The sequence below is a fragment of the Vigna unguiculata genome, chromosome 4 (assembly GCF_037176805.1).
Source record: "Vigna unguiculata cultivar grain cowpea cultivar isolate G323 ecotype 2 chromosome 4, ASM3717680v1, whole genome shotgun sequence".
Classification (NCBI taxonomy): Eukaryota; Viridiplantae; Streptophyta; class Magnoliopsida; order Fabales; family Fabaceae; genus Vigna; species Vigna unguiculata.
Window position 1 is genome coordinate 4,139,870 of NC_140795.1, and position 25,612 is coordinate 4,165,481.

The 25,612-nt window shown below is 35.1% G+C and overlaps 1 protein-coding gene and 4 pseudogenes across 2 annotated transcripts in view; 4 read left to right on the forward strand and 1 right to left on the reverse strand.

Annotated features, from left to right (window-relative positions):
* Positions 1-14,947, forward strand: part of LOC114181896 (protein SUPPRESSOR OF npr1-1, CONSTITUTIVE 1-like) — a 33,072-nt pseudogene extending 18,125 nt beyond the window's left edge. The window contains exons 2-12 of the transcript XR_014994585.1: positions 3,834-3,998; positions 4,102-4,381; positions 4,629-5,139; positions 5,296-6,406; positions 6,538-6,828; positions 10,705-11,198; positions 11,666-12,011; positions 12,176-12,466; positions 13,390-14,178; positions 14,258-14,853; positions 14,941-14,947. The product of XR_014994585.1 is annotated as a protein SUPPRESSOR OF npr1-1, CONSTITUTIVE 1-like (transcript). The remainder of the gene's footprint in view (positions 1-3,833; positions 3,999-4,101; positions 4,382-4,628; positions 5,140-5,295; positions 6,407-6,537; positions 6,829-10,704; positions 11,199-11,665; positions 12,012-12,175; positions 12,467-13,389; positions 14,179-14,257; positions 14,854-14,940) is intronic.
* On the forward strand, positions 1,954-2,577 carry LOC114181903 (toll/interleukin-1 receptor-like protein; annotated as a pseudogene).
* On the forward strand, positions 2,543-3,599 carry LOC146886660 (disease resistance protein Roq1-like). The gene is made up of 3 exons (XM_085672584.1): positions 2,543-2,615; positions 2,702-3,543; positions 3,585-3,599. Exons 1-3 carry the CDS (start codon positions 2,543-2,545, stop codon positions 3,597-3,599), a joined length of 930 nt encoding a protein of 309 aa, XP_085528710.1.
* On the reverse strand, positions 7,815-8,795 carry LOC114181905 (disease resistance protein Roq1 pseudogene; annotated as a pseudogene).
* A 2,444-nt stretch (positions 14,948-17,391) lies between the features above and the next one.
* On the forward strand, positions 17,392-24,757 carry LOC146886661 (disease resistance protein Roq1-like; annotated as a pseudogene).
* Positions 24,758-25,612: the final 855 nt, after the last annotated feature.

Sequence of the window (25,612 nt, forward strand, 5' to 3'; positions counted from 1 at the left end):
CGATATGATTTTACTCAACTCGACTTGGGTTTGATTGGACCCAAGCTCGACCCAAACCAAACATGACTTAACTCGGCTCAACTTGACTTAGCCTTTTATGTATCGAACTTGACTTGGCCTGAAGTGGGTCTAACTCAACCTGGCCTTAGGTGGCCTGACTTGATTGAGCTAAGCATGAGTTGAATTAACTTGAGGTGAGCCTAACTCGACTCGGCTTGAGGTGGCCCGATCTTGACTTGACTCAATTTGGTCCCTGTTTGACTCGATCTGATTTTTACCTAACTTGACTTGGCCTACGGTTTACCTAACTTCACTCAACATAAGGTCTATTTGACTCAACTTAGCCTAAGATTTGCCAAACTCAACTCGGCCTAAGCTTTGCCCGACTCGACTTAGCCTAAGGTATGCCCGAGTTGACTCACATAAGGCTTGCCCAACTTGTCTTGGTTCGAGCGCTTGACTCGACTTGGGATAAGGTTAAGCAAACTTAACTCGACTTGACTTTGGTTTGACTCGACTCAGTCTAACATTGGCTTAACTCAACTTGGGTCGTCATGGACTTGATTCAACTTAACATGATGTGAAACCTATCAAGCTTAGCTTGATTTGGATCCCACCAGACTTGGGACCAACATGATTGACCTACTTGATTTAAACCTAACTCAACCCTGTCCATCTTGATTTGAGATTGACTCAGACAAACATAGTCTTTACCCGAGACCTAGCCTAGGCTTAATTTGACTTGACCAACATGGGTCCAACCCAACTTGACCCAACATGAGTCATAGCTTGATCTGATTTGTCCGAAATGGAACTTAACCTAACCTAATTATACTAAGTTTGGATTTGGATTGAGAAAATATTTTTTATGTGTATAATTTTTTTGTAATTGTTTTCATTTTCAATTTTAAATAAGTTTCTTACTTTAAAAAAAAAGTCAATGGGGTTAGTGGTCACTTTGTTGGCTCCTAGGGGGCTTTGCCCCCAGTTTTGCTTATACATATGAATTAGTCTATAAATAAAAGTTTTTTTTTTTTTAATTTTAGTATATTTTATGTATTTGACACGTTAAAATTTTGTGTATATCTTTGACACCTTTAAAATATGTTTTGAAGATCGCTACTGCATGGATTGACTCTAATATATGAGACTTTTGTTGATGTTTTGGTCACTTCTTCTTTTATGAATTTTCACCCTCAACCCATATAAATCCGAACTAGATCGGGGTGAAAGTAACAATTCTAAATTTCTGCTATACAATTGAATTCACCCATAGAGTCACTATCAAATTCAAGGATCAAAATTCGAAATCAAGACAAACTACCGTTACTTTTAAAATATCATTTAATAAATTGGTTTTAAATTGATAAGAAAATTAATTATAAATAGTGTCACAATAAAAGTATAATCAACTTTCTTAATACTTCTAGTTTCATACACCAAATCTACTGTCTAAACATAAACATATCGACACTTATGCTTTTTCTAAGGATGGACTTTTATAGACCCTTAAACAACTATGGCTAAAAGAAACACACAACCAATACAGCATAAAAATAACACCCATGAACTCATGAAAAACTTAGCATCCAGTGTATAAATGGATTTAATAAAATATGGCAACTTATTATTAATATTAAAAAAAAAATCTTTTGATTTTATTCCCTTGAATATCGACTATATAAATATAAATACCAACAGATTTCGTTGTTTTCATTTAAAATTCTTAAATTCAAGAACAGTAGAAGTAAGGTATCTTCAGTTTAATATATATGCTTGCTTGCTTACAGGGTAATAGTTTAGCGTACAAAATTTATGACATGGAAAGTTAAACATAATTAAGAAGCTTCATAGGAAACCGATAACCAACAAAGAAAGAAAAGGAGCATTTTAGGTATTTATTTATTCAGAAAAGTTTCATCCGCGTAAAGTATATCAGTTTCGTACTAATTTTGCTTCAAAGTTTGACTCTGGAGACACAGCACTCACTCCATCCATCATCATACCATGTTTTCCTCTTCCTTAACCTACGATGTGTTCCTCAGCTTCAGAGGGGAAGACGCACTCCACGGTTTCACCGGCAATCTCTACAAAGCTCTCTGTGACAGGGGAATTCACACCTTCATCGATGATGATGACCTTGAGAGTGGAGAGGAAATCTCACCAGCACTTCTGAAAGTAATTGAAGAGTCTAGGTTTGCCATCGTTGTGCTCTCTCAAAACTATGCTTCTTCCTGTTTCTGCTTGGATGAACTTGCAGTCATCCTTAACTGCAAGAATAAAGGGCTACATGTTATACCGGTATTTTATAAGGTGGATCCTTCAGATGTGAGACACCAGAAAGGGAGTTATGGAGAAGCATTGACTAAGCATCAGAGAAGGTTCAAAGATATGGAGAAGGTGCAGAAATGGAAGATGGCTCTGCGTCAAGTAGCTAACTTGTCTGGCTATCATTTCGAAGACGGGTACACCACCTTACCAATCTTTATACATGAACTTTCATTGTATTGCATAAGTTTGAGAGAATAAATATTTGATAACCATGACAATATATGGATACAAGGCTTTTAGTTTCAACGTTGTTTTGTTTGAAACAGAGTTGGATATGAATACAAGTTTATTAAGAGAATTGCTGAGGATGTCTATCACAAGATTATTCGTGATTCTTTTACACATGTTTCGGATTACCCAATTGGACTAGACTCACAAGTGCTAGAAGTAAGGAAAGTTTTGGAGTTTGGAACTGAGGATGGTGTTCACATGATAGGAATCCACGGGATGGGTGGGATAGGAAAATCAACACTTGCTCGAGCTGTCTACAATGATTTAATTGGTGAGAATTTTGATGGATTGTGTTTTCTTGAAAACGTGAGAGAAATCACAAACAAACATGGGTTAAAACACCTGCAAAGCATCCTTCTATCACAGATATTAGGAGATAAGGACATCTACTTCACAAGTATGCAACAAGGAATTTCTACGATAAAGTGTAGGCTGAAGATGAAGAAGGTTCTCTTGATTCTGGATGATGTTGACAAGCCCGAGCAATTAGAAGCAGTTGCTGGAGGATGTGACTGGTTTGGTCCTGGCAGCAGAATCATCATCACAACTCGGAACAAACAATTGTTGGAAAAGCATAGAGTTACTATGACATATGAGGTGAAGGGATTGAATAATAATGATGCTCTTCAGCTGCTTAAATGGAAAGCTTTCAGGAATGTAAAGGTTGATCCAGAGTATGAGTTAGTCTTGCATAGTCCTTTAACTTATGCTTCTGGCCTTCTACTGGCTTTAGAAGTAATAGGAGGCAGCTTGGTCCGAAAAAGTATAGAAGGATGGAAGACCACTGTCAAACAATATGAAATGATTCCCAAAATGGAAATCCTAAGTATACTTAAAGTAAACTTTGATGCTTTGGAGGAAGAAGAGAAGAGTATTTTTCTTGATATTTCTCGTTTCTTAAATGTATATGCGCCGACAGAGGTTGAAGATATACTTAATGCTTGTTATGATCGTAGCATGAAACATTACATTGGCATGCTGGTTGAAAAATCTCTGTTGAAGTATGATTATTTTGATAATAGACTTACAATGCATGACTTGGTAAGCGACATGTGTATAAGCATTGCCTGGGAGGAATTACGGAAAGAGCCGGGGAAGAACAGTGGATTATGGATACATAAAGATGTGATTCATGTTTCGAATAACACTGTGAGTGAGACTCCTGAATGTTTGGTTTCTTATCTTAATCTTTTTTCACTATCTATCACACTCTCACCTCATGCTTGTATTATACTTTTATTGTGGTTGATTCGAGCCTTTTGCATTGACAGAGAATAAAAGGATTGAATGCAAGCAGCTTCAAGAGGATGAAAACCCTCCAAAAACTTCATAAAAAATTTCAGTTTTTCAATCATTTTCTTCGAAGTTCGAGAGCATTGATATGGTTCAGATTTTCTTCAAATTGTTTACCATCTCCGTTGGATAACTTATTGAAGGCAAGTTTAAATAGTATATTCTCATCATCTTGAAAATTACGTAATTAACTTTAAATTTATTCATTAGGTTCTTATTTATTTTTTTCCTTTATTTTCTTTGCAGAAGTTCGAGAATCTAACCGCCATGAGTTTTGACGACTGCAAAATTTTGACGCACATTCCTGATGTATCTGATCTCCCAAATTTGAAGGAACTTTCATTTAAAGAGTGTGAGAATTTAATTACAGTTCACGACTCAGTTGGTTTTCTGACTAAACTTAAAATATTGAGGGTTGTTGGTTGCAGCAAGCTTATTAGTTTTCCACCTCTCAACTTAAACTCTCTTGAAAGACTAGAACTTTCAAATTGTTCCAGTCTTGAGAACTTTCAGAGATTTACCACAGGTTTCAAAGTTTTTTTTTTTCTTTGTATTTTGTTTCCGTTTCTATCATTACAAGCTACATGATCTGACACAACCTGAATATGACTAGAGTTACGGAGATTAAAGAAAGAGATTTTAAACAAACTAGTTTGTTGATTTTACTTTATTTGGAACTCATATCAGTCTTCTAGATCTTTTGCGGTTACTTTTAGATTAGAAATTGAATCATGTTTTGTAACTTTTGCTTCTTGCATTCCATTGTGTTGAAGAAGAATGGGAATCTGCTTTAAATCAATATGATTCTGTTGGACTGGAGTCACGTTCAGATGCATTCAGCTACGATGTGTTCCTCAGCTTCAGAGGCTTAGACACACGCTATGGTTTTACGGGCTATCTCTACAAAGCTCTTCATGACAGTGGAATCCACACTTTCATTGCTGATGAAAACCTTCAGAGAGGAGAGGAAATTACACCAACAACTGTGAAAGCAATTAAAGAGTCCAGGATTGCTATCACTGTGCTTTCTGTAAACTATGTTTCTTCCACCTGTTGCTTTGATGAACTTGCAACCATTCTTGACTGCCTTAAGAGAAAAAGACTTCTGGTTTTACCAGTCTTTTATTATGTGGATCCTACACTGGTGCAATTGCAGAAAGACAGTTTTAGAGAAGCCTTGACTAAACATGAGAAGAGGCTCAAGCATGACATGGAAAAGTTGTTGAAATGGAAGATGCTTCTTCATCAAGTAGCTAAGTTGTTTTTCTTTCATATCGACCATGGGTACCCACCCTGCCAATCTTCTATTTTCAAATGAGATTAAGTTTCACTTGGATTTATGATTTGGTGCTAAAATTAGAAGAGGAAACAAATTTTTGTCAACCTTGACATATCATGTAAGGCTTTAAATTTAAACTAACTAGAATTTTTTTGAAACAGGAATGGATATGAATATGAGTTTATTGGGAAGATTGTGGAGTGGGTCTCCAAGAACATTAATCCTGGTCATTACCCAGTTGGAATAGAGTCAAAAGTGCAAGAAGTAATGAAACTTTTGGATGTTGGATGTGATGGTGGTGTCCACATGATAGGGCTTCATGGAATTGGCGGGGTTGGGAAATCAACTCTTGCCAAAGAAGTTTATAATGATTTGATTTCTTACAAGTTTGATGCTTCATGTTTTATTGAAAACGTGAGAGAAAAATCAAACAAGCATGGGTTACAATACCTTCAAAGCATCATTCTTCTGAATTTACTTGGAGAGAAGGACATGAAGTTAAGAAGTGTGCAACAAGGAATTTCAGTGATACAACGTAGGCTCCAGAAAAAGAAGGTTCTCTTGATTCTAGATGATGTTGACAAGGAGGAGCAATTGCAGGCAGTTGTTGGAAGAGCTGATTGGTTTGGTCCTGGCAGCAGAGTCATAATCACAACACGAGATGAACATCTGTTAGCCTCCCATAATGTTCAAAGAACTTACGAGGTGAAGGGATTAAATAACAATGAGGCTCTTCAACTGCTTAAATGGAAAGCTTTTAAAAAGCATTACTTTGATCCGAGTTATGAGGAGCTCCTGAATCATGTAGTAACTTTTGCTGCTGGCATTCCATTAGCATTGGAAGTAATAGGTTCCAACTTGTATGGAAAAAGTGTAGAAGAATGGAAACCAGTCATCCAAAAATTAAAAAAAGGTCCTACTAATCCGGTTGAAACAATACTTAAAGCAAGCTTTGATTCTTTGGAGGAAAAAGAAAGGAGTGTTTTTCTTGACTTTGCTTGTTGCTTCAAAGGATATGAATTGGCAGAGGTCGAAGATATACTTCAAGCTCAGTATGGTCAGAACATGAAGTGTTACATTGACATATTGGTTGACAAATCTCTAGTAAAGCTTATTCATGGTACAAAACCTTGTTATGATAGAGTTACATTGCATGACTTGATTGAGGACATGGGTAAAGATATTGTCCGACAGGAATCATTGTTAGAGCCAGGTGAGCGTAGCAGGTTATGGTTACTGGGAGATGTTAGAGAAGTTTTAGAAAACAACAGGGTGAGTGAAATTCATGAATGGTTTGATTTATCATAGTTGTTTTTTCTTTTGTAATATTTCTCCCTAAATATGTGTACTAAAGTCTTAGACATGCTTGTATTGTGGTTGGTTCATGTCTTTTGCATTAACAGGGAACTAGCAAAACTGAAATCATATGTCTGGATTTCCCCATATTTGATCAAGAAGAAGTAGTAGAATGGGATGGAAAGGCCTTCCAGAATATGCAGAACCTCAGAACACTTATTATTAGAAATGGTAGTTTTTCGAAAGGTCCAGAATATCTACCAGATAATTTGAGAGTGCTTGAATGGTGGAGATATCCGTCAAATAGTTTACCATCTGATTTTCATCCAAAGGAACTTGCCCTATGCAAGTTACCCTGCAGTAGTATTTCGACAATTGAGTTGACAAACTTATTGAAGGCAAGTTTAATGAATACATTTTCCTTATCTTTTTAAATTGATAAATTCACTATAAGATTATTCATTCAATTCCTATTTCTTTCTTTTTTTCTTTGCAGAAGTCGGTGAATCTAAGTGTTTTTAAATTTTCAAATGCAAACGTTTAACCAAGATACCTGACATATCTGGTTTCCACGTGTGGAGAAACTTTCATTTGAATATTATCAGGGCTTTGTGCTTCAGGATGCAACTTGTGTTGATTCTTTTTTCAATAGGTTTCACATGCTATGTCCAAGATTTAGACCTATCGAATAATAATTTCAAAATTCTTCGTGAATACATCTATTTTTCAATTTGTAAGGATGCTAAATGTTACTTATGGTGAGCATGTTTTGGAAATTAGAGGGATTCTGTAGTCCTTAAAACATTTGTAGGCAAGAGACTGCAAATCCATGACTTCGTCATGTATAAGCATGTTCCTGAATAAGATTTTGTCCTGTTTTCAATATTCCTTTTTATTTAATGATACGTAGCGTACTTAACATTGGTGAACTTATGAATACTTTATTACAAAGAAGAAATGGCAGAAACATTCTGTTCCATCACATTCTGTTTTAGTACATGAGTAAAACGTAGTCTTCAAACTTGTTGGATAACCTACAATACTCCAATGATGTGATGGAACCATTGGGTACCTTCCCATATGGAAAGTTCTTTGGATGAAAATCAGAAGGATACCTGTGCCCCCCATTCTAGTACCCTCAAACTTTCTGGTAGATAATTTATAGGTTGGGAAAAAAAACCGTTTCTAACAATAAGTATTTTAAGGCTTTTCATCTCTACGAAAGCATTTCCATCCCATTCTACTACATGGACTCCGAATAAGGGGAAATCCAGACAGATAATTTTGATTTCACCAGTTCCCTGTTATAGCAAAATGCACGAATCAACTGTGATGAAAAAATTCAATAGACAGACAAATTATGAGAGACAAAACCATTCATAAGTCAGTCACTCACCGAGTTGTCTTTCAGAACTTGAATTATATCTTCATGTAACCATAATCTCCTGCGCTTCCCTGGCTCTCTCGGTGATTGCTGATGGTCAATTTTTTTACCCATGTCCTCGATCAAGTCATGAAATGTAACTCTTTCATCATGACTAATCTTTATGAGAGACTTTTCAATTAGCACCCCAATATGGTATTTCATGCAGTTATCATAAAGAGCACAAAGTTTCTCTTCAATCTCCCACAATTTATACCCTTTGAAACAACAAGCAATGTCAAGAAAAACACTCTTCTCTTCTTCTCCCAATGAATCAAAGCTTACTTCAAGTATCTCTCGGATTTGATTATTAGGAATTCTTTTATATTGTTTGATAGCAGATTCCCATTCTTGTACACTTTTTCCAAACAAGTTTGAACCTATGACTTCCAAAGCCAGTGGAATACCAGAAGCATAAGTTACTACCTGATCCAATACCTCCGTGTAACTTGGATAAACTTCTCCATTTTTAAAAGCTTTGAATTTAAGCAACTTAAGAGCATCTTCCTTATTCAATTCCTTCATCTCATGCGTTGTTTTAACCTCATGAGATGCTAGAAGTTGTTTGTCGCGAGTGGTGATGATGACTATGCTGCCGGGACCAAACCAATCAGAACTTCCTGCAATTCCTTGTAATTGCTTGTGCTGGTCTACGTCATCCATAATTAAGAGAACCTTCTTTCGCTTGAGCCTATTTTTTATTATTGAAATTCCTTGTTGCTCACTTGCTAAGTTGATTTCTTTCATTCCAAGTACCTGTGAAAGAATGATGCTTTGAAGGTGTTTTAACCCATGTTTGTTTGATTCTTCTCTTACATTTTGGAGAAAACACGAACCTTCAAATTGATCAGTGATCAAATTATAAACTGCGCGAGCAAGTGTTGATTTCCCTACACCGCCCATTCCGTGGATCCCTATAATGTCGACGCTAGCATCGTTTTTTCTAGCATCCAAAAGCTTCCTTATTTCTAGCACCTGTGATCCTAGTCCAACTGGGTAATCTGCAACATGCAATCTTTCTTCCCCATTATTAATGAAGCTGAAGACACGCTCAACAATCTTCTCAACAAGCTTGTGCTCATATTCCTTTCTACTTCAAACAAAAAGTTCAACCAAGTCAAACTAAAAGCCTTGTGTTGTAAACATCAATGTCTTGACACGCATGTCAACAAAAACATATGTTCTTAGAATTTCAAAGAGTCCAAACTTAATCCAACAAAAAGTAGAAAGATTGGTAAAGAGTGATACCCATCCTCGAAATGAAAGCCAGAATGGCCAGCTACTTCTTTCAGTGCCATCTTCCAATTCTCCATGTTATGTTCCTCAAGAAGCCTTTTCTCTAGTCTGGCCAATGCTTCTCCATAACTTCCTTGCTGGTGTCTGACATGACGAGGAGGCACTTTGTAAAAGACAGGCAACACCAAGAGTCCATTCCTTCTGGAGCAGTCAAGAATGAGTGCAAGTTCATCTAAACAGAAGGAAGAAGAAGCATAGTTTGTAGAGAGCACGGGAATCGCAATCCTGGACTTTTCAATTGCCTCCTTGAGTTCTGGTGTTATTATCTTTCCACTCTGAATGCCCTCATCATCAATGAAAACGTGGATTCCACTGTCATGAAGAGCTTTGTTGAGATAGCCAGTAAAACCTTGGCGTGTGTCTGAGCCTCTGAAATTCAGGAACACATCGTAGCTGAATGCTTGGGAAGGTGATATTACAGCCATTAACAACAAAGTTTTAGTTGCACTCCTGGACCAAACTTCAATGAATATGCACTTATTTATTACATAACCATGTAACATTGGAGCTATGTTTAGTTTAGTTATTAACACTCTTGGACTAAACCTCAATGAATATTCACTTATTTATTACATAACTATGTAACATTGGAGCCATGTTTAGTTTAAAAAATAATTCACACCTTCCTGAGTTAATTGTCCAATGTCAAGAGCCTGCAAGGACGTAGTTTTCAAGAACATTCACATTCCCTTTTGTTATGACTATTATAAGATTATTGTATTATGATAAATGAAAATAAACAATAATAATTTTTTGATAAGATAATAGTTTATTGAAAATAAAACCATTTCACTTATCTAAAAGCACAACAACTAAAAATTACTGCAAAATTAGACTTATACTTTATTTATTTATTATGTTTTGATTAATATGGAAATGAATATGAATTAATCATTTATATTTGACTTCCCGTTTTTTTAACTTGGTTTCATTGTTTTCATTATAAAAAATCTCAAATGAATAACAGTAAAAGAAAGTTTTCATCTTCAGTTTATAATATACAATATATATATATATATATATATATATATATATATATATATATATATATATATATATATATATATATATATATATATAATTAAGAAGTGAAAATAAAAAGTAACCAACTAAGTTAATTATGTGATTTTACACTGTATAATCTTTATAAAATGAACGTCAATGGTCAGCATTGACCAAAAGTAAAGCAAATTAGAAAGAGTGTATTGTTAATTGTAATTTGAAATAAAGAATTATCCAGAAGTCTCTTAGTTTTCCTAAGTAAGGTCTAGAAATTTTAGAATGTCCGAAGGATGTAGAAAATTTCATAGTGGAGCATTAATTAGAGAAGCTCCTAGAAATGAGTCTAGATCTCTCCATTAGCTCCTATAAATACCTAGTTGTACTTGGCATTTTCAATCAAGGAAATTTCAGTTCTCTCTTATGAATATCACCTCTTCCTCTAACATGTATAATGTGCGACAGGGCCCACGCTGATTATGGTTTGGCACTCCACTTTACATTACACTTTACTCTTCTAATTTCATATTTATTCAAAGTTTGATTCGATTCACAGTCCCAACACACTCGAAACTTTGTTCCAATGGCGATTCAAAATTCCCCTGCGTTCACATATGATGTGTTCCTCAGCTTTAGAGGGGAAGACACGCGTCATGGTTTCACTGGCAATCTTTACAAAGGTCTCTGTGACAGAGGAATTCACACTTTCATCGATGATGAGGAGCTTCAGAGCGGAGAGGAAATCACACCATCACTTCGAAAGGCAATTGAAGAGTCTAGGATTGCCATCGTTGTGCTCTCTCACAACTATGCTTCTTCCTCCTTCTGCTTGGATGAACTTGTATTAATCCTTGACTGCAAGAATAAAGGACTACTTCTTATACCAGTATTTTATAAGGTGGATCCTTCAGACGTGAGACACCAGAAAGAGATTTATGGAGAAGCATTGAAAAAGCGTCAGAGAAGGTTCGAAGATGTGGAGAAGGTGCAGAAATGGAAGATGGCTCTGCGTCAAGTAGCTGATTTGTCTGGCTATCATTTCAAAGACGGGTACACCACCTTACCAATCTTTTTACTTCATAATGGTTAAGATCCTATTTTCTGTTTACTCTATCCTGTCAGATTCAATTTAATGATAAACCATTTTTGTGGAAAAAGTTTGTTGAATGGTTAGTTGTTAGGTGAAAAAGGAGTGTTGGTATTTATTTTCTGCATATTTACATCTCTCTTGTGTGTATTAATTAGAGAGAAACATTTTCCAACGCAACGTAGAAAATTGAAGTTTATTGCTTTTCTCCCTTTTTCTGTTGTACAACTTCACAAAAACCCTTCTCCTCTGTTTTTTTTTTATTGGTTTTAAAACTCATTACAATTTTCTGATTTCATAACAATTTTAGCTTCACCAAACCTTTTTGTTTGAAATAGTGATGGATACGAATACAAGTTTATTGGGAGTGTTGTGGATTGGGTCTGCCACAAGATTAATCCTGCTCATTTACATGTTGCGGATTATCCAGTTGGACTAGCAGTCAAATCCTTGATAAACTTAAAGTAAGCTTTGATGCTCTGGAGGGAGAAGAGAAGAGTGTTTTTCTTGACATTGCCTGTTGCTTCAGAGGATACGCATTGGCAGAGGTTGAGATTATGCTTCGTGCTCTTTATGACGATTGCATGAAACATCATATTGGTGTGCTAATTGATAAATCTATCATAAAGATTGGTTCGTCGAGTACAATTGAAATGCACGACTTAATTGAGGACATGGGTAGACAAATTGACCGGAAAGAATCATCCAAAGAGCCGGGAAAGCGCAGGAGATTATGGTTACCTAAAGATATAATTCAAGTTTTAAAGAATAACACAGTAAGTGAGACTCAGATAATTGTTTTTTTTTTCTCAAAATTGATATATTTTTCTTTTTAATCATATATCTCTATCGTAGTTATTTTATTTTTCTAGATGATTTACAATTTCTTTAGATGTGTTACATAAAAGTAGTTTATGTGTGTGCCTCTTTGCATTAATAGGGAACTAGTAGGATTGAGATTTTATGTCTTGATATCTCCGTATCTGAGAAAGAAGAAACACTGGATTGGAATGGAAACGCCTTTGGAAATATGAAAAACCTTAAAGCACTTATTATTAGAAATTGCAAAATTTCTAGAGGTCCCAATTGTTTTCCACAAAGTTTGAGAGTATTGGAATGGCATGCATACCCTTCAAATTGTTTTCCATCAAATTTTGATCCGAACAAACTTTTGATATGCAAGTTACCTAAGAGTCCTTTTACGTCATTTAAATTCCCTCGCTCATCAAAGGCAAGTCTATGGAATATATTCCTCACCTTGTAAATTTGTAGGCTTTTCTACACGAATAGGGTAATTCCCTTTTTTAATTATTATAGAAATAGGTAACTTTTAAAAAAAATATTTGGGTATGGGTAGTCAACTCGTACGACTTCACCAATAAGAAGTCGTATCACCTGAATACGTCTCTATTCCCTCCTACAACTTCAGTGTGTGTTTTTTTAATTGTTCTGAAATCTCTGTTATCACGTACGACTTCTATGTTGTATTATTCTGAAGTCACTCCCCGTGAGTATAAATGTTTTTTTTAGGGTTAAATATGTTTTTGGTCTCTTAACTTTCAGTGAATTTTGGAATTAGTCCATTTTGAAACTTTGAACCAATTTAGTCTTTCATCTTTCGAAATATATAGATTTAGTCCTTTTAATCAAATTTTCTTAGCTTTATTTGATGTTTCGTAGGATTGTATTTGAGTTGTTTATACTATTTGACACACTTTTGTTTTAATGTTAAGTCGAATACTATTATGAAACGTGCTTGAAATGTCAAATAAACTTATTAAAATTTGATTAAAAGGACTAAATCCACGTATTTATATTTCGAGAGATGAATGACAAAATTGATCTAAAGTTTCAAAATAAACTTATTCTAAAATTCACTTAAAGTTAAGGAACCAAAAACATATTTAATCTTTTTTTTTATGACTAAGTTTGTCAAATTTACTGAAGTTGTTTTATGGTGATAGAACTTGTTATTGGTGAAGTCGTACAGTTTGATATGACTTTTTTCCCATATCTGTAACTTTTCAAAAAGTTGCGTATTTTTGTAATTAAAAAAAAAAGAATTATATCATTTGTGTAAAAAAGTCAAATTTGTAAATACATTTCCAATTTATTCATTATGTTCTTTTTTTTTTCCATTATTTTCTTTTGCAGAAGTTAGAGAATCTAACCGAATTGAATTTTGACAACTGCCAACTTTTAACAAGGATGCCTGACGTATCAGATTTCCCAAATTTGGAAAAACTTTCCTTTCAGGGGTGTAATCGTTTAATTGCACTTGACGACTCAATTGGTTTTCTGAACAAACTTACATTATTGAAAGCTCAAAGTTGCACGAAGCTTAGGAGATTTCCACCTCTCAACTTGCCCTCTCTTGAAATTCTTGAACTTTCTTTTTGTTCAAGTCTTGAGAATTTTCCAGAAATATTAGGAAAGACGGGAAAAATAAAGAAACTTCGTTTGGTTAGACTTCCCATGATAAAAGAGTTGCCAGTTTCATTTCAAAATCTTACTGGACTCCAAGATTTATGCATTGATGATTTTGATCAGTTAAATAGCAGTGTGTTGACGCCTGAATTGACTGATTTTATGGTTGATGGATGCAAAGAGTGGAAATGGGTAAATTCAAAAGATGGTGAAGGAGTCGGCTCAACGGTAGCTTCAAATCTACTTTCGTGTTGCTTTTTCAGTTGCAACCTGAATGATGATTTTTTTTCAGCAGGTTTCATGCAGTTGACCAAAGTGATGCGTTTAATCCTATGGGAAGCTAATATCACATTCCTTCCTGAGTGCATCAAAGAATTTCACCACCTGAATGATCTTGATGTGATTTTTTGCGAGCGTCTAGAGGAAATTAGAGGGGTTCCACCAAACTTGAAAGCTTTCAGGGCGATAGATTGTACATCATTGACTTCCTCGGGTTCAAGCATCTTGTTGAATCAGGTTTTGCCTTGTTTTTAATGAATTTGATTTGATAATATATAGTTCATTTAATGAATTTTCAATGAACTGTGGCTTGCAGCAACTTCACGAGGCTGGAAAGACTGATTTTGTGCTTCCAGGAGGAAGTATTCCCGAATGGTGGGATAAAGAAAGCAGGGAACCTTCAATTTCTTTCTGGTTTCGTAATCAATTCCCTCCCAAAGTCCTTTGTTTCCTTATTGCATCTGTACGGGATGATACCCATTTTTACTTCCTTAGACCCGTGGTGTTAATCAACGGCAAAGTTCAACAATATAAAGCTGGTTATTATACGGATGTGATAATGGCGGAATTGGATCATATGCAGCTCTTTGATCTGCATGTGTTACCGTTCCGTGAAGATCTGATTAAAATGGCTTCAGAAAAGGAGTGGAAGCATGTGGAGATTACATACCAAGGTTTGTTTGATACCTCACTCATCAAAGCAATGGGAATCCATGTAGTCAAATCGGAAAGAAGGGGCATGGAGGACATTAGATATGATGATCCTTACACCACCACAAAAGTGTGCCCATGAAACTTCTTTATAACTTTTCTTCCTTTCTTTTTTCGCTCTTTCTTAGTTCTTCTCATTTTATTTATAAGTCTCATGGCCTATCCAACCCTAAGTATGACAACTTTCTTTGGGTTTATATTGTATAAAATATGTTTGAAATCAATTAACATTGTTGATCCATTTGGATTTTGTAAATCTTTCATCACCTTGTGTTTTCAATCATTCAGGTTTTAGCTTTTTTCTTACCATTACAAAAAAATGTCTCATTAGTAACTAATTTTAGTGACTAGAAGTTGTTGGTCACTATAATAACTAATTTAGAGATCAATTTACAAAGTAAAAAATTATTGGTTACTAAAATAGTTACTATTATGAATAAAAAATTATAATTGGTCACTAAATTGGTTTTTAAAATTAGCTACCTAGGTTTTGACTACCAAAATGACTTAGTTACTAAGTTGGTCTCTAATTAATTACTGACCAATTTAGTGACCAATTATAATTTTTTATTGACTTAAATACCTTTTTGGTCCTCATTTTCATTCTCGTAGTGTTTGTTGCGGATGATCCTCATTTTGACAAAATGTTTAAAATGGTCCTCATTTTTACCGAATGTTTAAAATGGTCCTTATTTTCCCAATTCGTGTTTTATTTGGTCATTTTTTGTAACGCCGTTTAAATCATTAACAGAGCATTGTACATGTGGCACTGTTTGTATTAGGGTGTGTTACGTGTACTGTATAAATGTGGTAATTAGATATTTGGGGATAAATAAGTGAGCTAGGGTTTTGGTAAGGAATGTTTGGGCATTTGGTGAGTTTTGACAATCTTGTTCCTCCATTCCCAATTGGTGTTGCCGCAATCTTCTTCTTCCTGCAATCCCATTATATAGGTATGTTACGGTCCTAATATTCTTCCTTTACCTCTGGTTGTAATCGTTGGAGGCAACCGTGTTATATCACTTCGTGCACTGTTGATGGTTCAGCGAGAAATGGATTAATCCCGATTTGTAGTTGCGGAGAGATGACAACTTTGAGGATGACAAGAACTCCAAAGAATATTGGTAGAAAATTTTGGGTACAATCTGTTTTTATGTTTGTGTTAATAATAAATTGGTTTTAATTTTTGGTTTATTGATTTACAGAGTGGTGATTCCAATAATGTGAGTTGCAACTTTTTCAAATGGTGGTGTTGATGAAAAGGATGTCATCATCATGACACAAATGAGGCAGATTAATGATTTGGAGAAGTCATTGAAGGTTGCTGAGAAGAGACTGCAATTAGTAATAGGGTTCACTTGTGTTGTTATTGTATTATTCGTACTGTTATTGTGTGTAATCTTTTAAAGTCCAATCTGTTTTGTACTATTGTTAAATGAAGAAATGAATTAGTTTAATTATGTTGATATTAGTCCCAACATGTTCAAAATGACATCTTAATCTGAGCATTGAAGTAAGTGATTTTGATCTAAGCTTGGAAAAAATTAAATTGATCTAAGTCTGGAAGAAGTTAAATTCATAACATTAATTCATCCTCATCAAAATGCACTACATCAATGATTGGTATGAAGTCCTCAGCATTGACATTGATGAAATTCATTATTGCAATAGCATGACAGCAAGGGATAGCAGTCAGAAGCCATTTCCTACAGCTGCAATGTTGAGCATCCACATTCACTGTGCTTCTAGCAGCCTTCCACATGAGTCTCTTTTTTCTGAAATTTGCATACAGATGCCTCATGCAAAACCTGTGCTCAGCAGTGGGTAATAGGTCCTGAATGGCAGACACTAATCCCTGTGCAATGATAAGATTATTAGTACTTACAACATTAAACAAAAATTAATAAATTGAACATATATTAAACATACCTTTTGTTGGTCAGACATAAAGGTCATTGTCCCACACACGTCAATACCTCCAAGATGACTATTAAGCAATCCCAAGAACCATATCCAAGTTTCTTTGTTTTCAACTTCCACAACAGCATACGCTAAGGGCAGTAATTGATCATTAACATCTCTACCCACAGCACTCAACAACTCACCTCCGTATTTTTCTTTTAAAAAAACAACTATGATGGAAGTAATTTAGAAACCATACAGAACATCACAACAATCGAAAGACAAACAAACCCCAACATAGAACTACGAAAACCCTAACCCACGAGCAAACACAACCCAGAAAACCCTAAACCCACTTACCTCGTTGATGATGATTAACTGGAGAATTGAAATGAAGAGCGCAACTGCAATCCAATTATGAATTGACAAGTAGTAGCTGCTTCCTCTACAAATCCGAGCTCAAGAAAGACAAAGATGAAGAAATTTTCCTAATTGCAAGATTTTCCTTAAATGAAAAAATTAACGTTAATGATTTAAACGGCGTTACAGAAAAGGACCAAATAAAACACAAATTGCGAAAATGAGGACCATTTTAAACATTCGGTAGAAATGAGGATCATTTTAAACATTCTACCAAGATGAGGACCATCCACAACAAACACTACGAAAATGAGGACCAAAAAAGTATTTAAGCATTTTTTATTTATTGGTAGTGTTGTGGACCAGGTCTGCCAAAAGATTAATCCTGCTCGTTTGCGAATTACACTATTGGACTAGGGCCACAAGTGAAGCTTCTAAATGTTGAATCTGGTGATGGATTCCACATGATAGGGATCCATGGAATGGGCGATGTAGGAAAAACAACACTCGCTTTAGCACTTTATAATTTGATGCAAGTTACGTGGAGGTCTTGAATCATGCAGTAACTTATGCTTCTGGCCTTCCATTGGCTTTGGATGTAATAGGCTCCAACTTGGCTGGAAAAAGTGTAGAAAAATGGAAATCTGCTATCAATCAATATAAAAGAATTCCTAATAATCAAATCATAGAGATACTTAAAGTAAGCTTTGAGGCTCTGGATAGAGAAGAGAAGACTGTTTTTCTTGATATTGCTTGTTGCTTCAAAGGATATACATTAACAGAGGTAGAAGATATTCTTGTAGCTATTAATGATGACTGCATGAAACATCATATTAGTGTGTTGGTTGATAAATCTCTCATAAGGATTGGTTGGTGGAGTAGAGTTGAAATACACGACCTGATTGAGGAAATGGGTAGACAAATTGACTAGCAAGAATCACCTGAAGGATCAGGAAAGCGCAGGAGAATATCATTACCTAAAGATATATTTGAAGTTTTAAAGGGGAACACAGTAAGTGAAACTCATGGATGATGAGTTTTTATTAAAGTATAATGCAAATTCTAGAAGAATCTAAAAAAATATAAGATAGAGTTATTGAAATGTAAAGAAACTTCTAGAGTATTGGAGAAAAAGCCTAGGATAGAAAGAAAAATCAAGAACATTCAACTATGTAGAAAAATCTAGAAGTATTTGCATTAGTTCTAGCTAGGAGTTTCTAGAATAATCTATGGGACTATAAATACCCATGTATCCTACCATTTTGTATCATCAAGAACAACTAACACAACATCCAATACAACTACTCTCAACTACAAATACACTTCTCCAACTACTACTTTCACACTCTACTATCTACACATTTTCTCTATCCCTTCAACTATCCCTTTCACAACCTTGAATTACTATCAGTGGTACCAGAGCTACGTTCGGTCATCTACTGGGCGTAGATAAACTTTTCAACTACTTCAAAAAAATTAGAACTTCATTCTATACTACTTCCAGAATATTTTCTCAACCTATGGCCACTACCAATCAAATATCATCAATTCCAGTACCTATTTTCACAGGAGAAAATTATGATTTTTGGAGTGTCAAAATGAAGACATTCTTTCGCTCCCAAGATTTATGGGACATTATAGAAGAGGGATTCACTATTCCAGAAGACACTTCCGCTCTTACTGCAGCTCAGAAGAAGGAGTTGAAGGAAAACAAACAGAAGGATTCAAGGGCTTTATTTGCTCTTCAACAAGCAGTTGATGACACAATCTTTCCGAGAATAATAGGTGCCACAAACGCAAAGCAAGCTTGGAACACAATACAAGAAGAGTTTCAAGGAAGTGATGAGGTACGCAATGTTAAACTTCATTCTCTAAGACGAGAGTTTGAATTAATAAGAATGAAAGAATCTGAGACCATTAAAGACTACTATTCTAGAATAAAGGAAATAGTTAGTCAGATGAGAGCCTATGGGGAAACTATTCTTGACAAAAAAATCGTTGAGAAAATTTTAATTTCTATTCCCCAAAAATATGATGCAATCGCAACCGCGATTGAACAAACAAAAGATTTGGCCACATTGTCAGTAGCACAACTAATGGGCTCTCTTGAAGCTTATGAACAAAGATTGAAAAGGCATGAAGAAGACTCAGTCGAAAATGCCTTTCAATCAAAACTAAATTACGGTCTCAGAATAAAGAATATGAAGGAAATAAAAGTAGAGGAAAAATTTCTAGAAATAAAGAAAATTCTAGAAGCTTCCCTATGACTCGTCAAGGAAAATATCCCCCATGTGGCATATGTAAAAAGACAAGTCACATGGAAAAAGATTGTTGGCATCATGGAAAACCTCAATGTCAATACTGCAAGAAATTTGGCCACGTAGAGAAGTATTGTCGTAATAAAAATAAGCATCAAGCAAACTTTGCTGAAGAACATAATCAGGAGCAACGCTTATTTTATGCCAATCAAGAATCTCCTAACGGAGGAGAAAGTTGGTACTTGGATAGTGGATGCAACAATCACATGGCCAAAGATCAAAGCATCTTCAAAGACATTGATAAATCTGTCAATGTCAAAGTTCGACTAGGAAACGGTACCACAGTGGAGTCTCAAGGCAAAGGAACTGTCATGGTGGAGACAAAGAAAGGTACGAAATTCATCAAGGATGTTTTATTGGTTCCCAATCTTAAAGAAAATCTTTTAAGTATTGGTCAAATGATGGAGAATGGATATTCTCTCCACTTTGAGAAAGATACATGCAAAATTTATGACAGTAGAAAGACAGAAATTGGCCAAGTAAAAATGGAGAAGAGAAATAGAAGCTTTCCCATAAGCTTCAAACCTGGAACTAATATTGCCATGAAGGCAGAAGTTGATGACTCGTGGCTTTGGCATAGGAGATTTGGCCACTTCAACACATATGCCTTAAAGCTTCTATATAAGAAAAACATGATGAGAGATCTTCCATGCTTAAAAGAGAATAATGAATCATGCGAAGGATGTCTCCTTGGTAAACAACATCGATTACCATTCTCGACCGACAAAGCATGGAGAGCAAAAGACTTACTAGAGTTGATCCATACTGATGTTTGTGGACCAATGAGGACGCCTTCACATCACAACAACAGGTACTTCATCCTCTTCATTGATGACTTCTCTAGAATGACATGGGTTTATTTCTTAAAGGCAAAGTCAGAAGTCTTTGGAATATTCAAGAAATTCAAGGCCCTTGTTGAGAAGCAAAGTGGAAAACAAATAAAAGTACTTAGAAGTGATCGTGGAAAGGAGTATACATCTCGCGAGTTTGACAAATTCTGCGAAGATGAAGGCATAGAGAGACAACTCATAGTCGCATATACTCCACAACAAAACGGTGTATCAGAAAGAAAAAATCGCACAGTCATGGAGATGGCAAGATCAATGCTAAAAGAGAAAGGTATGCCTAACACTTTTTGGGCTGAAGCAGTCTACACTGCAGTTTACATTTTAAACAGATGTCCAACTAAGGCAGTCAAAGACAAGACTCCTATTGAAGCTTGGAGTGGAAGAAAGCCATCAGCCAAACACCTACGAGTATTTGGATCTATCTGCTATATACATGTTCCTGATCAAAGGAGGCACAAGCTTGAAGACAAGACTATACGAGGAATATTCTTGGGATATAACACACAATCAAAAGGCTATCGAGTTTACAACCTACAAACAAAAAAGCTCGTCATTAGTCGAGATGTTGAAATTGATGAAAATGCTTCTTGGAATTGGGAAGAAGAAAAAGTTGTTAAAAGCACCACTTTAGTTCCAGTGCAACAATATCAAGAAGAAATTCAAGAAGAGGCAGAAGCTTCAGGTACGCCTTCTCCACCTCCATTAGAAGATTCTTCACTAGAGTCCACTCCAAGACGAGTAAGATCTTTGGTAGACATATACGAAACCTGCAATATGGCCATGATTGAGCCTAACTGCTATGAGGAAGCATCAAAGCAAGAAATATGGGTCAAGGCTATGGAAGAAGAGGTTAAAATGATTGAGAAGAATAACACTTGGGAGCTCGTAAACTGTCCTCAAGGAAAAGACATCATTGGAGTGAAATGGGTATATAAAACAAAGCTCAATCCCGATGGAACTATACAAAAGCATAAGGCCAGATTGGTCGCAAAAGGATACTCACAACAACCAGGAATCGACTACAATGAGACATTTGCTCCAGTCGCACGACTAGATACAATAAGAGCTCTAATAGCCCTAGCAGCACAAAAAGGATGGAACATCTATCAACTAGATGTCAAATCAGCCTTCCTAAATGGAGTGCTCGAAGAAGAGATTTATGTTGAACAACCTCAAGGCTTCATCAATAAAGGTAATGAAGGCAAAGTACTAAGACTAAAAAAAGCCTTATATGGCTTGAAGCAAGCTCCTCGAGCATAGTATAGCAAGATTGATCAATACTTCATCGATCAAGGATTCAGGAGGAGCAAAAGTGAGCCAACACTATATATTAAAGCACAAGGTCAGTATCACCTCATTGTCTCCTTATATGTCGATGATCTTATCTATACAGGAAACAATTTAGAGATGATGAAAGAATTTAAAGAAGACATGATGAAGACATTTGAGATGACCGACCTTGGGTTGATGAACTATTTCCTCGGTATAGAGGTGAAACAACAAGAAGACGACATATTTATCTCTCAAAAGAAATATATTGAAGCCCTATTGAAGAAGTTCAAGATGTATGATTGTAAACCTATCGCTACTCCATTGGTGGTAAATGAGAAACTACAAAAAGATGATGGAGCACAAGAAACAGATGCATCACGCTACAGAAGTTTGATTGGAAGTCTCTTATATCTCACAGCCACAAGACCAGACATTATGTATGCCACAAGTCTTCTATCAAGATTCATGCAAAAGTCAAGTCAGATTCATTATGGAGTAGGGAAAAGAATTTTAAGATATCTACAAGGCACAAAGGAGCTTGGAATATGGTACAAAACCATGACTAACTCAAGGATCATTGGCTACACCGATAGTGATTGGGCAGGATCAAAAGATGACATGAAGAGCACCTCAGGCTATGCTTTCTCGCTTGGATCTGGAATATTCTCTTGGGCATCAAAGAAGCAAGCAACTGTTGCACAATCAACAGCTGAAGCAGAATATGTGGCTGCTGCTGAAGCAACAAGTCAAGCTATATGGCTTCGAAAGATATTCAAAGATATGGGAGAGAAACAAAGTGGACCTACTACAATCAACTGTGATAATAAATCAGCTATCGCAATGACGAAGAACCCAATACATCACAGTAGAACAAAACACATAGCAATTAAATACCACAGAGAAGCGAAAACAAATATGAAGATACGACTTTAGTACTGCCCGACAGAAGATCAAATTGCAGATATCTTCACAAAGGCCTTACCAAGACCAAGATTTGAACTACTACGCGCTATGCTTGGAGTTATAGAATTTGCATCAAGGAAGAGTATTAAAGTATAATGCAAATTCTAGAAGAATCTAAAAAAATATAAGATAGAGTTATTGAAATGTAAAGAAACTTCTAGAGTATTGGAGAAAAAGCCTAGGATAGAAAGAAAAATCAAGAACATTCAACTATGTAGAAAAATCTAGAAGTATTTGCATTAGTTCTAGCTAGGAGTTTCTAGAATAATCTATGGGACTATAAATACCCATGTATCCTACCATTTTGTATCATCAAGAACAACTAACACAACATCCAATACAACTACTCTCAACTACAAATACACTTCTCCAACTACTACTTTCACACTCTACTATCTACACATTTTCTCTATCCCTTCAACTATCCCTTTCACAACCTTGAATTACTATCAGTTTTGTTTCTCAAATTGATATATTTTTCTTTTTAATCATATATCTCTATCCTACTTATTTTTTTCTAGATGATTTGCAATTTATCTGGATTTGTTGCATAAAATCAGTTGATATGTGTGCTTCTTTGCATTAACAGGGAACTAGCATGATTGAGATCCCATGTCTTCATATTTCGATGTATAAGGAAGCAGAAAGACTGGATTGGGATGGAAACGCCTTTGGAAAAATGAAAAACCTTAAAGCACTTATTATTAGAAATAGCGAAATTTTTGGAGCTCCTAAATGTTTACCAGAAAGTTTGAGAGTACTAGAATGGCATGGATACCCTTCCAATCATTTACCATCAAATTTTCATCCAAACAAACCCGTCATCTGCAAGTTAACTAACAGTAGCTTTACGTCATTTAAATTCCCTGGCTCATCAAAGGCAAGTCTAAGGAATATATTCCTCACCTTGTAAATTTGTGGGCTTTTTTACACGAATTGGGTAATTCCCTTTTTTAATTATTATAGAAATAGGTAACTTTTAAAAAAAATATACGGGTATAAGTAATCGACTCGCACGACTTCACCGATAAGAAGTCGTATCACCTGAATATGAACTAAAGTTTCTATTGCCTCCTATAATTTTAGTGTTTTTTTAATTGTTCTGAAATCTCTATATCTCGTACGACTTCTATGTTGTATTATTCTGAAGTCTCTCCCCGTGAGTATAAATGTTTTTTTATAACTCTAAGTTTTTCTGATTTCCTGAAGTTGTTTTATGGTGATAGGACTTCTTATTGGTGAAGTAGTACAGTTTGGTATGACTTTCCCATATTGGTAAACTTTTTAAAAAGTTGCGTATTTTCGTAATTAAAAAAAGGAATTATCTCATTTGTGGAAAAAAGCCAAATTTGTAAATACAGTTCCAATTTATTCATTATGTTCTTATTTCTTTTTCCCATTATTTTCTTTGCAAAAGTTCGAGAATCTAACCGCATTGAATTTTGACTACTGTCAACTTTTAACACGGATGCCTGACTTATCGGATCTCCCAAATTTGGAGAAACTTTCCTTTGAGCGGTGTAACAGTTGAATTGCACTTGACGGCTCAATTGGTTTTCTGAACAAACTTAAAATATTGAAAGCTGAAAGTTGCACGAAGCTTAGGAGATTTCCACTTCTCAACTTGCCCTCTCTTGAAATTTTTGAACTTTCATGTTGTTACAGTCTTGATAATTTTCCAGAAATATTACGAGAGATGGGAAACATAAGGGAACTTCATTTGAAAGAACTTCCCATGATAAAAGAGTTGCCAGTTTCATTTCAAAATCTTACTGGACTCCAAGATTTATGCATTGATGATTTTGATCAGTCAAATAGCAGTGTCTTGACGCCTGAATTGACTGATTTTATGGTTGATGGATGCAAAGAGTGGAAATGGGTAAATTCAAAAGATGGTGAAGAAGTGGGCTCAACGGTACCTTCAAATCTACGTTCAGGTTGCTTTTTCAGTTGCCTGAATGATGATTTTATTTTTTCAGCAGGTTTCACGCAGTTGACCAAAGTGACGTGTTTAATCCTATGGAAAGCTAATATCACATTCCTTACTGAATGCATCAAAGAATTTCACCGCATGAATGAACTTGACGTGAGTTATTGCAAGCGTCTACAGGAAATTAGAGGGCTTCCACCAAACTTGAGAATATTCAGGACGATAAAGTGTACATCATTGAGTTCCTCGGGTTCCAGCATGTTGTTAAATCAGGTTTTTGTCTTGTTTTTAATGAATTTGATTTGATAACATATTGTTGATTTACTGAATTGTTGATGAATTGTGACTAGCAGCAACTTCACGAGGCTAGAGAGAATGATTTTATCTTTCCAGGAGGAAGTATCCCAAACTGGTTCGATAAACAAAGTCGGAGACCTTCAATCTCTTTCTGGTTTCGTAATAAATTCCCTGCTAAATTTCTCTGTCTTCTTATCGCACCTATATGGAGATAGTTTTCTCTAATCTTGAAAAACATATTTTAATTAAAAAATGAGTGAATTACTTATAATGAGTAATGTTCTAGTAAGTAACTGGAGTAACTTATAAGCTATTTTTACTAGTTCTATAAACTATATGAAAGTAAAAGCTTTAATAATATATTGGAGTTTTATACCTTTCTACCATAAGGGATCCTCATTCTCAATGTTATTTGCCATTAAAATGTATCTAGGTTTAAATTTAATTATAGATAAGCTCCAATACAATATTTGGGTGCAGGAAGCAAAAACGTCCATGTAATTGTGGATTATGATTAGTTTAGGCCGAAACTAATATGACAGATCTAGATTAGGGTTTGGGTTTTTCTTCCTATACTTCGAAGTTTGATTGTCATTATGTTCTTAAAAAAATATAAATTATAAACTAAATGTGTTTGTAGCTATCCCAATTTTTAAAATTCAATATCACGAATTTTGAAAGTCAGTAACTACAGATCAAAAAGATAATAATGAAATTATAAAAAATTTGGGCGTGTAGAAAGAAAAATTGAGGGTGCAGGAAGAAAAATATTTTGGGTTTTACTTCTTGCATCAAATGAATTATCTTCCTAGGCTCCATTATGTTTTTTGAAAAGTTTTTTTCGAAATAGGAGTTGATGAGTTTTTTTTGGAAAAGTAAGTCCGAAACAATATTTGTGGAATTGATTTAGTATATTCAGGAAAATAAAATCCAGAATAATGGAATGCAGGTTGAAATTTAATGGTAGTGCAAAATTCTAGGATCAAAATTTGAAATCAAGACAAACTACTTTTTTTTTTCAAATATTATGTAATAAATTTAGTTTTAAATTGATAGAAAATTAATTATAA

Excerpts from the sequence above, each read along its gene's own strand:
- LOC146886660 (XM_085672584.1), top strand. The coding sequence starts at position 2,543 with ATGACAATATATGGATACAAGGCTTTTAGTTTCAACGTTGTTTTGTTT. Across the intron at positions 2,616-2,701 it reads AGAGTTGGATATGAATACAA|ACTCACAAGTGCTAGAAGTA; the intron begins GTTTATTAAGAG and ends CAATTGGACTAG.